Below are 14,234 nucleotides of genomic sequence, written 5' to 3' on the forward strand. Positions count from 1 at the left end.
GGACTCTGGGAGATTGTTCAGGTCCCCATTGGACACAGACCAACTGGGAGACCTTAGATAAGTCAAACTCTCTCAACCTTAGAGGACTGCCCTCTGAAAAAATCTTAGCCAAGAATATCACCATAGGTTTGTCTTAGCATTATGATAAATAAAAAATGGTATGAAGGCACACAATAACTATAAAGTTGATAATACATTGTATAACAAAATTAGGTTGCAGGTGATTTGTGTAATGATACAACCTTATTTTATACTCGATTTGGTGGAGTGGATAATATAACATACCATGCTACATAATTGCATATAGTTTTTACTTATGACACATTTCAATATGCAGTTTTGGAAAACAGTGAAGCTGAAAGTAGATGATTTAAGGAACTTCTCTTATTTTGAAGTGTAATCATTTTTATTTTGTTTTGTCCATTTAATTTAATTAATGGGTTGTTGTGTGTTTTCCAGGCAGTATGGCCGTGTTCCAAAAGTATTCTCTCCTGACATTTTGCCCACATCTATGGCAGGCATCCTCAAAGGTTGTGAGGTATACCTTACAATCTATGTGGATGCCTGCCATAGAGTCCTGAGTCTGTCAAGAACGTCCTGATGAAAAGTTTGATTTGACACTGTGTCTTGGAGGTATAAATTCTTTGTGGATATTTCCCTGACAGTTAAAAAACATACAAATCAGCACCGATCAGTATCTATATCTCATTCTTGCTTTCTTGTGAGGTGGAGTTTGCAGTGTTCCACTTTTGACTTTGGTCTTTGTTCATTGTCTTTGTTTTGACTTTGGTCATACTAAAAAATCCATGATTCATCACCAATGAATTCTGCCTTCGTCTCAGATTGGTTCAGAAAATCAACACACATCTCTTTCTGATTGGCCTTCTGCTTAGTCTTGAGGTCTTTTGGAACCGTTTCCTTTCTGCTATGCATTTCATAAAGCACTTCACAAACGCAACTTCACATTAGACGCTCTCAACAACTGCCTAACAACAAGTTCAAACTTGTACTGAGTTTACGGCAGAGGTTAATCTAACTGCCATGTGAAAGGGGGTGGGGAGTAGCAATGTTGTTGGTTCGTTCACGCACAGAACTGGCCGTCTCATTACTTTTCTGCTGTACTTCATATGGTGGCATTGTGGGATTGGTGAGGAATGACAACTCTGTAGTTTTTCTACAATCAGCCCATACTAAAGTCTACAGTAGAGCTTTCCAAACTGTGTGTCATGACACATTTGTGTGTCAGCTGCAGTGTGTAGGTGTGCCACACAAACATAATGAGAAATGACAAAAACCTAGGAAATATATCTTACTATATTATAAATCATATATCTTTAAAATATAAGTGAAAGGTTTTCATGAAATATGTTGTGTCACATACATTCCATTATTTATGTATGTGTTGGTATCTCTTATACGGGGTTTATTTAAATTTCTGGTTTGCTAGTAAAATCAAATGATGCATGTCTAAAAAGTGGGTCAGCAACATGAAATATTTGGAAAGCTCTGGCCTACAGCTTAAAAGATATCTTTGATTCTTCCTTGTGGTCAGGGATGCATATAGAGCCGATATAAATAACATGCCATGTTCCTCAGGGTATGATTTGTTTTTCATCAACCTGTCAGGGATCCTCCTGCAGATATTTGTGGACTGTGAACTTTGGATTTGATGCAGGAGAAACAAATGTTTTGTGGCACTTCTAGGTCATTGTTTTGAAAGGGATGCAAGAAGTGCCTGGGGTCATAGCACATTGGGACATGGTGGTGCCTCAAAGCTCTCCGTATCTATATCTCATGTTTGATTGAGTAAGCATTAGCCATGCAGATGTGTGTCACTTGAGGAAGATACTGAGACAGACTGGAGAATGAAAATGAGTTATTTGTATCTCCCATATGGGGAGGATTTATTTAAATCACAGCATGAAGGTTGTATGTGTATGTGTGTCAAGAAAATTTCTGCTAAAGCTTCTTTTTATTATTTCAAGAAAATGATTTCACTGACATTTCTTGTAGCCTAATAGAAGCTGAATTGCCTAAAGACGCATTGCTTACACAGGTGTCCAAGAAATTGGGGTGGGGCTGATGTGAAGAAGTGAGGTGGCCTGCGGGAAGGAAAGAGCTTTGTATTATTGAAAGAAGCCCAGAACTCGACTGGAAGATCCTCTGAATGTGAATATTTTATATACTTTCTTGGTAGAACCAGTTGAAAAGGAATGAGGACAATGAGCACTAAGCAAGGGAGTTTTTAAAAGAAATTGGATCTCATGTTTGCTTTTCAAACTCAACTCTTCCCTGAAGATACTTTTTTTTGCTAATGAAACCCCTGATGAGGGGAGAAACAAAGAAGAGTATGGAGATGGAAAAGAATATTCACATATCAGAACTTGTAGAGTAATGAAATGTCCCATTTTCCTGTAAGGTAAAGGATAAGAAGACAAAGTCTGGTTATGTTCTGTCTTGTTTAACAAGGACATTTATGGTGATGGTTTCAAAAGTTTGCATTGCGTTCCCACATTTGGCAGGATTTTTTTTTTTTGCAAGGGAAAATAATGTTAGGGATTTTTCAAATTGAAATAGGCTTCAATTTTGATGAAATTCACAAATGTGTCAAACATTGAACATTATTGCATATTAGGGGTGTGCAATTTGGGGACAAACCATACAGTTTTTGGTGCCAATTTTCACTCGGCCCCCATTCCGTTTTTCATGAACTTCCTGAAATCGGGAGAGGAGAAATACTGTTTCTCGGTCCATCAGCCAGAAGTACCATTTTCATTCTGGGAAGACCTGGCCCATTGATGGCAATAGGGGAACTTCCAAGGCTCCCCTTTCCTTCATTTTTAGGGGCATTTGAACGAAAATGGCCGCACTTGGAGAACACATTTACGACTGCAAGCCCCCCAAGTTTCATAAGGTTTGGTCATCCACTGATTTTTAGGAAATTTTTTAAGTTTTTTGGAGGGAAGGAAGGCGCAGGACAGAGTACAGAAGCAAGAAAATAGACAGGGCTGGGTAGGGATTGAAATTTAAATACTAGTATTCTCTCCATCGGGACTCAAGGAAGTCAGGCTATCGCCTCCCTTCTCTAAAACACTTATCCCACAAAGATAAAAAATATTTAAACAAACACCCTCCCCAATGCCCTTTCCCAGCCCCCCCAAACACCCACCCACCTTCACCTCCCTAACAAAATAGTAAAAAAAAGGGCTGAAAGATATTAAACTAAGATAATTTAATAAAATTGCCATAGAAAAAGTTTGGAATTGAGTCAAAAAGAAATCCTAAGCAGCAAAGGCACTTGAGATAGAACACGGAGCTAGTTACTCTAGCACACAATCTCTCTCTCTCAATTGCTAAGATGCCACGGAAAAATGGAGGTACAGTAGAGTCTCACTTATCCAACACTCGCTTATCCAATGTTCTGGATTATCCAACGCATTTTTGTAGTCAATGTTTTCAATATATTGTGATATTTTGGTGCTAAATTCATAAATGCAGTAATTACTACATAGAATTACTGTGTATTGAACTACCTTTTCTGTCAAATTTGTTGTTAAACATGATGTTTTGGTGCTTAGTTTGTAAAATCATAACCTAATTTGATGTGTAATAGGCTTTTCCTTAATATCTCCTTACTATCCAACATATTCGCTTATCCAACATTCTGGCGGCCAGTTTATGTTGGCTAAGTGAGACTCTACTGTATATATAGACCAGCTTGGCAAAAAGACAGGTGATCTGCTTTCTTGCTCTGATTGGCTCAGGCAAGGTGAAGGGGGAAAACCCCCATGCGTGACTTTGGCTGCTGCCACAGAACAAAATATTTTGGCCACCACATGGTCCGTTTCAGCTGAGTCAATTAAAACCGCGTCCCCCGTCTCATTTCCAGTGGTTCGGTTTCCAGAACTGCCAGAATTCCCATGTACACCCTTATTGCATATGTTTGTGACTTTACAACAGGTAGCTTAGTTTCCTTCATTGTCAATCCTACTGAAGTACAGTTTTGTTGCCACGTATTTATATGAATAGCACATTTTTGTTCTTTATGTGAAAAAAGTATTGTGTATTAGTGTTTAATTCATCTCCGCTTCTGTTTTATCATTGGAAAATATTTTATTATCTCTGTTCTGCATGGGTGAATAAGATTTTTTTTTGGAATATCAAGATTGAAAGGGTGGACTGGATGTACAGGAAACAATAGTCTAGAACAGTGGTTTCCAACCTTTTTTTGACCAGGGACCACTTTGACTAGCGACCACTCCCCAACATTAGTATCAAAAGGGTTCCGAATCAGTTTTTCATCAACTTTAGATTTGGTTTGGTTATTTGGGGTGCTGATTCAGAAAATTACATTGGATATACCACATCAGCTCTAGTTTCTGATATAGAACATATGCCATCCAGTAGTCGCCATTTGCTCGCCCACAGAAACCATATTTAATAATCTAGAGCTGATGTGTTCTATCCAATGCCATTTTCTGAATCAGCACCCCAAATAACTCAAGGAACAGGCCTAAAAACAAAGACACCAAGGTGCCCCTGCTTCCAGGTGCCATATGGAATGGCACAACTCAGCGGGAGGGAGGGAGGAGGAGAAGCAGCAATCCAGAGACTTGTTGCTCCTTTTGTGGGTAGACTTTCCCGTTGCCTTGGCACTATAAGAGAGTTTTGCGAGACCAGTTGCTCTCATTGCAACGGTGTAGTAACGGTGAGGCCGCAGACCATATTTTAGTTCTTGGGAACCACTGGTGGTCCACGGATCACAGGCTGGGAACCACTGGTCTAGAACAAAGAACAAAAATAGGCATGGAGATTGCAAGATACATACCGTGTTTCCACGAAAATAAGACAGTGACTTATATTAATTTTTGCTCCTAAAAATGCGCTAGGTCTTATTTTCAGGGGATGTCTTATTTTTTTGATGAAAAAGAATTTATATTTATTGTTGAACAAAAATATGAACATTTATTATATACTGTACAGTAATTGTCATCACAAACCAGCATAACCAGGCAAACTGTGAATCCTATCAAGAATTTCTTGTTACTACCATTATATCCATGTACAACAACCTATGGTATGTACATTCACCGATCCTGCATGCTCTGGTGTTCTGTTTGACAGGCATGCTTCCAAACAAAATTTTTGCTAGGACTTATTTTTGGGGGAGGCCTTATATTTAGCAATGCAGCAAAACCTCTACTAGGTCTTATTTTCAGAGGATGTCTTATTTTCGGGGAAATAGGGCACATGCAGTCTATGTCTAAAGCTTTGAAAAAAGCAAGTTTCCTCGTCTTACACTGCAATCTCTCAGGTTCCTCTTATTATCTATTACTATTTCTTAATATGAAGGAGAGCATGATACAATCCTACTGTTTCAAAGCTGTTCCAGAAGAACCAAAAACATTGTTCATATTTAACTTCAGCAAAGCTCTTCGCCAATAAGATCAAGGAATATCTGAGGCTGAATTTGGAAAGATATTGGGCAGTGTGTTGTCGAAGGCTTTCATGGCCGGGACCACAGGGCTGTTGTATGTTTTCCGGGCTGCAGGGCCATGTTCTAGAGGTATTCTCTCCTGACGTTTTGCCCACATCTATGGCAGGCATCCTCAGAGGTTGTGAGGTATGGAGAAACTCAGCAAGGAAGGTTTATATATATCTTTGAAAAGTCCAGGGTGAGGGAAGAACTCTTGTCAGTTGGAGGCCAGTGTGAATGTTGCACACAGCCCGGAAAACATACAACAACCCCATATTGGGCAGTATTATGATATTATAGGGAATTCTTTTTCTCTCTTGCCTGCGTAAAGAAAGAGATTGTTTTATATTGTAATGCCTACTGCATCTATAATTCCCTCTAAGAAGTGTTATTGAAATGGAAAGGATATACAAGGTTGCACCTTCTGATCTCAGAAGGGATGAGGTGATTTCACATAATAATATTGATAAATACTTGTTTGTCTACAGTTTAAATGTTATTATGGAAACTCGTTTTGGTGTTAGGGTTTCATTCCCCCCCCCCCTCACAGAAGAGATGACTTACCAGAAGTAAGGCTTTTGATGCATGTTCATAACCATGTGACACCTTTGCATGAATCATCTTTCAGAAGGGTTTTTGGCCTTGAATAACACGAGTGTCTTTACCATCATTATTGTTTCAGTAGAAGCCCTGCAAGATCTAATGGGACGTGTGCCAAGCATTATTAAATGTAATGACAGTGTTGTCACTCAATGGCAACTGACAAGGTAGTTATCAGTGACTGTGCTGTTTGTATTTAAGCTCCCTTTGGCCTGTTTACAGGTAATTTAGCCACCTCAGCATGTGTCTCTACATTTGCCAACAGATATATTCTTCACGTGACTGAAGGATGTGGACTGTAATTCATAAAACCGCATCCCATGGTAAAGCTTTGATATGGAGAAAAGAGTGCTTATGAAGCAGCTATCTGTAGATTTTGGCCTGTTACCATTTTTTAAATGCTTATTTAACACGGAGTGTTGAATCACCTTTAAGAGACTAAAAGTAGGAGACTGTGCTTTGATGTTTGAGATTCAAAACCCTAAATTAAATGAAAAACTTGACAGCGCACAGAGATCCCGTTGACAAAATGTATAGTCTGCTAAAGTGAGAAGGGGAAGAGCCATAAACACTTCCTTGAGGACGTTGGAAAAAAGTTGGGATAGGATTTTAACAAATAAATTGAGGGACAGGAAAATCCTATCATTGAGATAATTTCAGGAATACGATAACATGGGAAAAAGCAAAACAAGACAAAGCTTTCGAATTCAGGTCATTGAGTGACACTTTATGCCAGCTAAAGTTCTGCCTTTTGATTTCTCTGTACTGCATTAATCATCTGATTAAACATTACAACACAATAATAAATATGTAATTCTTTCAAATAGGGAGAATGAAGAAGGAGACTGTGTGAGTGAGAGAAAGTTACCGTATATACTCGAGTATAAGCTGACCTGAATATAAGCCGAGGCACACAATTTTACCACAAAAAACTGGGAAAACGTATTGACTCGAGTATAAGCCAAGGGTGGGAAATGCAGCAGCAAATGATAAAATGTAAAATGTTTTTAAAAATTGCCACTTTTTTCTGGACACCAAGTAAGACATTTGAAATTATCTGTATACCCACAGGCTTAACATTCAAGGACATTCATACTGAGATTTTAACAAGCCGCCTAAGTGCCTGAAGTGATCTGCTAAATAGAGACCAAGAGCAGGCAGGAGAGGCTCTAAGACAGTGGTTCTCAACCTGTGGGTCCCCAAATGTTTTGTCCTTCAACTCCCAGAAATTCTAACAGCTGGTAAACTTTCTGGGATTTCTGGGAGTTGTAGGCCAAAAACACCTGGAGACCCTGAGGGTCCTTCCACACAGCCATATAACCCAGAATATCAAGGCAGATAATCCACAATATCTGCTTTGAACTGGATTATATAGAAGTGTGGACTCAGATAACCCAGTTCAAAGCAGATATTGTGGGTTATTCTGCTTTGATATTCCGGGTTATATGGCTATGTGGAAGAGCCCTGAGGGTCCTTAGGAATCCATAAGAATAAAAAGGCCTTGGGAAGCGCACACAGCGAGACAAGCAGGAAGCTGCAGATTTAAAAAGGGCTGAAAAACTCTGCTTGTATTTGAGTATATACGGTAATTGCACAACCTTCCTCTTTATCACTTCCTTTCTGGCATTTATGCATGTAATTGAAACGAACTAAATGTAGCAATACTATTCTTGCTTTTAGTCCTTTCTCACCTCGGCCCTCATTCACTGTTGTGTGATGTCAAATTATTTCTGATTTATGGCAATTCTATCACCGAATCCTATTGTTGGAAGCGAATGTGCGGGCCATCCAGTCCAACCCCCTGCCATACATCGTTCACTCCTGTCCAGATCTATCCATGACATTTACTTTATGTCAGAATAGTATTGCGCAGTGAGATAGATCTCAGTCTGAATAATGCTCCTTTGGACTGTTCAGCACATGTAGTAAGCTGCAATCACAATTGTGCATGACGGAGAGGTCATTTTCTTCTTAGCAAGTGGTGAAGCGGTGGCATCTTTAAAAGAATTGAATATTTGGGCTGAGTTATTCAGCTTGCTTAATCTTATCCTGGATTTCCTATATACGAACCACAGGGCTCTTGAATACTGATTGTGTGGCTTTTATTCAACCCTGTTTTTCTGGATTCTTGACAATTTTGTTTTGGCAGAATTCCCTTGTTTTATTCATATATAGTAAACCTATTCCCCCACCCTCTTTTCCCCTTTAGGGAATAAAACATGCCCGCCTCCATGAGAAATCTTCGGCAAATGGCTATTTATCTAGGACTTTTATCTACTGGAGGAAGTGCCGTTATGTATTATTTCATGCAAAGTAAGTTTCCCCAAATTAGTACTCTACATATTTAACCAACTGCCATGGCAGAGTGTTGAGGTAAGTAGAACTCAATGAGATATTCATTGAAAAACTACAGCAAAATGTGCTGCAGGATGTCCCGCAAAAATAAAGTTTTTACAGTTTAATAAACCTTTTCCATGTTTTTTTATGGTAGAACCAATTAGGAAATGACATTTATAACCCAGCAACAAATTCTACATAATTGGTGGCAGCCACAAAAACAAAGTGTCTGGAGTATAACAACTACTCTCAAAGTAAGCACTGCACAATTAAACAGGAATAACACTTTCAAACCACGAACAGAAAATCTTTCAAATTTTGTTAGTGTAATATGCCTGGAAATAGCACTGAAAAATCAAGTTGGGCTTCCAAATGTCACTGTTATGTTGTGATACTGATAACTTGCCAATGTCCTATTTGGTATTTTGGTTGCAAGTTGAATAGGGTGGTATCTATGAAAATACAATCCTTTATGAAAGGTGGAATTATTGATGCTGGAGCAGCAACAGTAAATCAAGCTGAAAAAGTTATGTTACCAGACTGAAAAATCACTAAGATTTGGGACATATTATTAGAAAATACAAGGTGCAATCCAACTTCCTTGTCATGTGCAGAGTCCTTCCCACACATTAAAATGACCCCGGGAGAGACACATAGATCTTCTACAACTATATTTACTTGCATACATGTGAAATTGCTGTATTTACACCACTGCATACGTGACCTTGGTCCTTCGGGAGGCTGCCAAGTCTAGCTGAATGTGGAGCAGCCAGTGGGCTCTTTCCTGGGCATTAAATACCAGATGGGAGTTGTAATGGGCCACAGGCAAAGTAATTTTATGAGACTAACTATGGCAGAGGCATCCCCACCTTTTTTGCTCTGATGGGCTTGAGCTGGCCAGCAAAAAGCTTACTGCTTCATCTTGTTATGTTCTTTCTATTTGTTCTAACAGAATGGGAAATAACTCCATGAGCGCCTGACCACAATAGTCCGCAGACTAGGATTTGACAATCTCTTTGAAAATGTGGTCCCTGTCCATAATATATTAAGAAATATGGAAAGGGAAAGGGAGGATAGCCAGAAAGAAATCACCCTGCACATGTATGATATGGCTAAAATGGTTCTGAAGATTTGGCTGCAATGCAGAGTGTGCTTAAACAAATGAAGAGCACACTGCTACGCATGCTAATTCAAAAATACATCACACTGTGTTCAATGAGCTATTTACGCCTTTGGAAGTTATGCTAAAGTTAACATCCAGGCAAGAATAGTTCTGCATCCAACAGATTCTCAATTGTACTAAGAAAACTAAGGAACTTGGCAGAATTTGAAAATGTGAGTAGCAGTGTGTATAGTAGTTTTAGTCTTCCTGTCCTGGAGAAAGACACAAACCTATGCTGGATGTTTATACCCTAGTACTAAGATCTGGAAATTATAGTCTTCCACCAAGCCTCTAAACTACAATTAATTATTGGTCACACTTACATGCGCATTTCTTTACAACTTTTGATGCTCGTTTTTAAAAAGAAGGATGAGGATTGTGCTACTGGATAGGTAGATGCAGGCTTGCCCACTCCCTTATTTCCTCATCAGCCATGTTATTGACCCAAATTCAGGATCAGTTGGATGAGCCCCTGCAGATCCAATTTAAATAGATTCTATACATACATTCAAAATGCATCTACTCTGAGCGGACACTGGTCTTTGATAATCATGAACCATCTAATGACATATATAGAAACTTCCATGGGGATATGTAAAAGAGAATATATAGAAACTTCTATGAGGATATGAAAAAGAGAACATACAAGTGCAAAGAGCACCCACTTAGCTTCTTAGCTGTGCCATCCGTCAGAACAACTGCACCTTTTTCTGCATTGTCTTAATATGTAATAGTACAGTATTCTTTTTTCCTAATATTTGTTACTTCCATTGCATCATGTCTATATCTCTGCCTTTGTTTGTCTCAGAGAGTTTTGCCAGAACGCAGTACTATCAAAAGGCTCTTGAACAGCTTCATGAAGACCCTGAAGCCCTGGAGGCACTTGGTGCTCCTCCTCTGAAAGTACATTTCATCAGATTGACAGACAAAAGCAATTGGGTGGATGCATCACAAGCTCAGGTAAGACTTATGTGGATTAAGACCCGATGGCAGAGAAGGGAAACAAAAGAGATGGGCGGGGTAGATTCTGGGACAAGTTAGAGAGTAAGTTACAGCTTGACTACATATCTTGTTGGATGCAAGTATTTGTAAGATGGTGGAGGGAATTTATTATACTAGTATAGAGTGATATTATGCTGCATGTTAGATATTTAGGAACCCATAAGACAGTGGTTCCAAAACCTTTTTGGTCATAGAACCCTTTAGGACCCAACTCTATCCCTGATTTTCCTGCAGAACCCTAACTCTGCCCTTAAGTACTGTGAACCACAAAGTTCTTCCTTCTTTCATCTACTCTTATTCTCTGGGTATTTTGTATAATGTAGGTTTGGAAATAGAAAGATTCACTTTTTTTTAAAAGTGGAGGTAGACTGAATTTCAATAGGATCTTAATACTCTGACACAAACTGTTCAAAAAGTTAAAAACATAGATTTTAAAAGATTTTTCATGGAACCCCTATGATGCCTTTGTAGAACCCTAGGGTTCCGTGGGACACAGTTTGGGAACCGCAGCCATAAGAGACTACTCGTTAATCTGTACATTTTTTGTTAATTTTTCTGCACTAAATCTTGCCTAGTGAATAGCAATAGAGTTCAACCTGATGCAAAATAGATGCATCAGCTTGTTTGTGAACTTTAGCTAAAGAAGAGCTGGATCTATCAAAACATTTGTCCAATCCAGCAGAGATGCAATACTTACAGAAACGCTTCATGATGGGGGTGGTATTTAGGCTAGTAACAGTGTATTTTCTTCATATGCCAGTCCTTGGATTCATTACTTAATATCTCCATTAAAAAGGGGAAAGTATCCCAACAAGCAAGTTGTCTTAAAAGTTATAGAAATACAGCTAGATCCAGTGATCTGAACATAAAACAGCTTCATTTGATACTAATTGAATCTCAGTTGAATTGGATGTTCTGGCACATCTGTACCACAAGCGCCAAACCAACTAATATTTGGGGCATTAGCTATATTGGGTGCATATTTGGCAAGTTAAGATCTAAAGATCAGATAATGTTGGTTTTACTGGATTGCTTGGATTTATAGACATATTTGTAAAATCCTACTTATATATTAGTACCATTACATGGAAACTATTTCTGTGAAGTCCTTATGGAACATTCTGGTGCAAACAAGCATTGCCTTTTCATATGATAAATATGCAATTGGCTTCACCCGCATTGCTTGGGGGGGGGGGGATGCAAATGTTGCCACAGTAGAGTAGGATGGAGATACAGAACGTAGCATAATGGCATAATGGCCATTACGCTTTAAACTATTATTAAAAATTAGGTAGAAGATTCCAGACATCAAATACAAACTCTGTTGGAACAATCAGGCCACTCAAAATAGTTGGTTACCAACTCTCGATGCATGCCTTGTTTCACAGTAGAGACTTGAGTTTGTGCTTGATCTAATAAGGAATTATAGCATACATCAATGGTTCCTGACTTTTGGTCCTCCAGGTAATCTGTTAGAAATTATGGGAGGACCACTGGTGTATATGGTTGTTGTGGGCATTTACAGGATTTCATGGTGGCCAAGCTTGATGCAATTACAATTTGGGATTTCACACGCTGATCACTGTTGCAAGACTTCTGTTCCATGAAAAAAGGATAATTTTAGCAAATGTTCATTAGAAGAACTTGATTTTTGTATTTTCAGCTAAAGATTCCAGTATCTGGAACAAAGTCATTTGGGTGGCTCCAAGTCAGTTCAGAGAAAAATTTCTCCCTTAACAGGTATGTATGTATATCTAAAGAAAAAAAAATGGGAAAATGCTAGGACTTATCTTGATCATCATGATCTCTGGTAGTGCATAAAATATGATTAAGTGACTTCATGAAAAACACTACCTTTCTAGATACATAATTGCATCCTTTATTGTGCATAACAGCTCTAGGTGAATTCTTTGCAACTGATCATCCTCTTTAAAGGAACTATTACATCTATGCTCAGTTGACACATGTGGCAATATTTAGGTGCTGTTCCAAGAGAGCAGTCTGTTTGCACCAGCCCAGTTATAAACGTAATTATTGAATTTCCAGCACTGTCTTTATGAAGCTGGGTTCAGCAATTATGTAAATGTCTAATTGTCTGTTTTATGACAGTTGGTGTCTGAAAGAGGTCACCTTGCAACTCTATAATGGACAGAGTATTTTGGTGTACCCTTCTACTGGGAAAAATGCTACTGAACAAGAGGTATAAAACTGCTGCTTGTGCTACTAATATCCTCATGGAAAATGAACAGCCTAGTTGACAATATTCCCTTGAGAGATGATTTCTGGAAAATTTATACAACAATGACAATGGGCTGGATCTACATTTATAGATTCAAGTGAGCTGGACAAGTAGATGCAAGACAGTTAACACATGATGTGAAGCTTCTGCACTAAGGCTTTTCTCTGTACAAATAAAAGAAGTGAGTAAAATGTTTTCAACATTTTAGTTCTCTTTATGCACATGATGTGGGAATGTGAATATGTACAATATTTTTGGCAGACTATACAAAATGGGTCAAATCAAATACTAGGAAAAGAGTGGGTCATAACAAAGGAAATAGCGGTATTAGGGAAAAGAGAGAAAACGAGAAATAAAAGGGAAATAAAAGAAGCAATAATTGAATGTGCACAAGCAGTAATAGTATTAGGGTGGAAAGATAAATCAAAATGGACAGTAAATAAATGGTACCAATATATGGTGCAGCAAATGGAATTTGAAATTATGAATGTGAAATTAAATGTTTTAAAAACTAATGAAAATAGAACAAGAGAAATGGAAGAAAGATGGACAAGGGTAAAGAACTACATCATGAATCAATCCAGAGATCAAGCCATAAAAAATAAGATACAAATGTTATATAGTATATAGAATGGAAATATATAAAGATATAAAGATTGTCTCAAAACGAAATGAATATGTAAATGAAAACAATCCTCATGTTGGTGGTGGGAACTGTAAATGTTTTGTATGTGAACGGTATGTATTTTTTGTGTTTTAAAAAAATAAAAATTAGTAAAAAAATTTTTTTTAGTTCTCTTTCATCTGGTTCTATGAAATTAGTAAGAACAGAACTTTTGAGTTTATAATAACTTTAATAGTTTTTGTTATTCTCAACCAAAATTAACGTATTTTTTACATTAGCTAAACCTTTCAGCATAAGAGTTATGAAACTGGTATTAACCATACTTTTGATGATTAGACCATGATATCTAGTTGGTTTACTAGAGCTATTGCTCCCAAAGTTTGAAGTTATTTGGGGTTTGGTATTAAATATTAATAGTAATGAATCTCAATTTCTATTTTGTATCCTTAAATTAAATGGTATTTTCCTTGATCTGTCATAGTCCAGACAGGATCTTGGCCTCATTCACATATAGTAGTAAGACTATTTGATATTTACTCAGTTCTTTCAGCAGTTATTAAAGTTATCAACTCCAAATCTTCATGTGCGCCCTTCCACACAGCCATATAACCCAGAATATCAAAGCAGATAGTCCGCAGTATCTGCTTTGAACTGGGTTATCTGAGTCCACACTGCAATATAGTCCAGTTCAATGTGGATTTTATACAGGAATGTGGAAGGGGTCTTGGTGTCTACTATCTTAGGTTATACAGAACCACCCAGAAAGATAGGTGTGTGTTTGTGTGGAAGTAGG

General features: G+C 38.0%; 1 protein-coding gene across 7 annotated transcripts in view; it reads left to right on the forward strand.

The window, feature by feature from the left end:
• The window catches only part of LOC100564198 (cytochrome c oxidase assembly factor 1 homolog), an 82,187-nt gene extending 69,176 nt beyond the window's left edge, over window positions 1-13,011 (forward strand). For all 7 annotated transcript variants that reach the window (XM_008112890.2, XM_062983808.1, XM_062983809.1 and 4 more), the window contains 4 exons: window positions 8,286-8,389; window positions 10,384-10,535; window positions 12,241-12,317; window positions 12,687-13,011. In XM_008112890.2, coding sequence (XP_008111097.1) covers window positions 8,296-8,389; window positions 10,384-10,535; window positions 12,241-12,317; window positions 12,687-12,783 — 420 coding nt within the window. In that variant the 5' untranslated portion in view covers window positions 8,286-8,295 and the 3' untranslated portion in view covers window positions 12,784-13,011. The remainder of the gene's footprint in view (window positions 1-8,285; window positions 8,390-10,383; window positions 10,536-12,240; window positions 12,318-12,686) is intronic.
• Window positions 13,012-14,234: the final 1,223 nt, after the last annotated feature.

Source organism: Anolis carolinensis, chromosome 6, assembly GCF_035594765.1.
Source record: "Anolis carolinensis isolate JA03-04 chromosome 6, rAnoCar3.1.pri, whole genome shotgun sequence".
In the NCBI taxonomy this organism is placed as follows: Eukaryota; Metazoa; Chordata; class Lepidosauria; order Squamata; family Dactyloidae; genus Anolis; species Anolis carolinensis.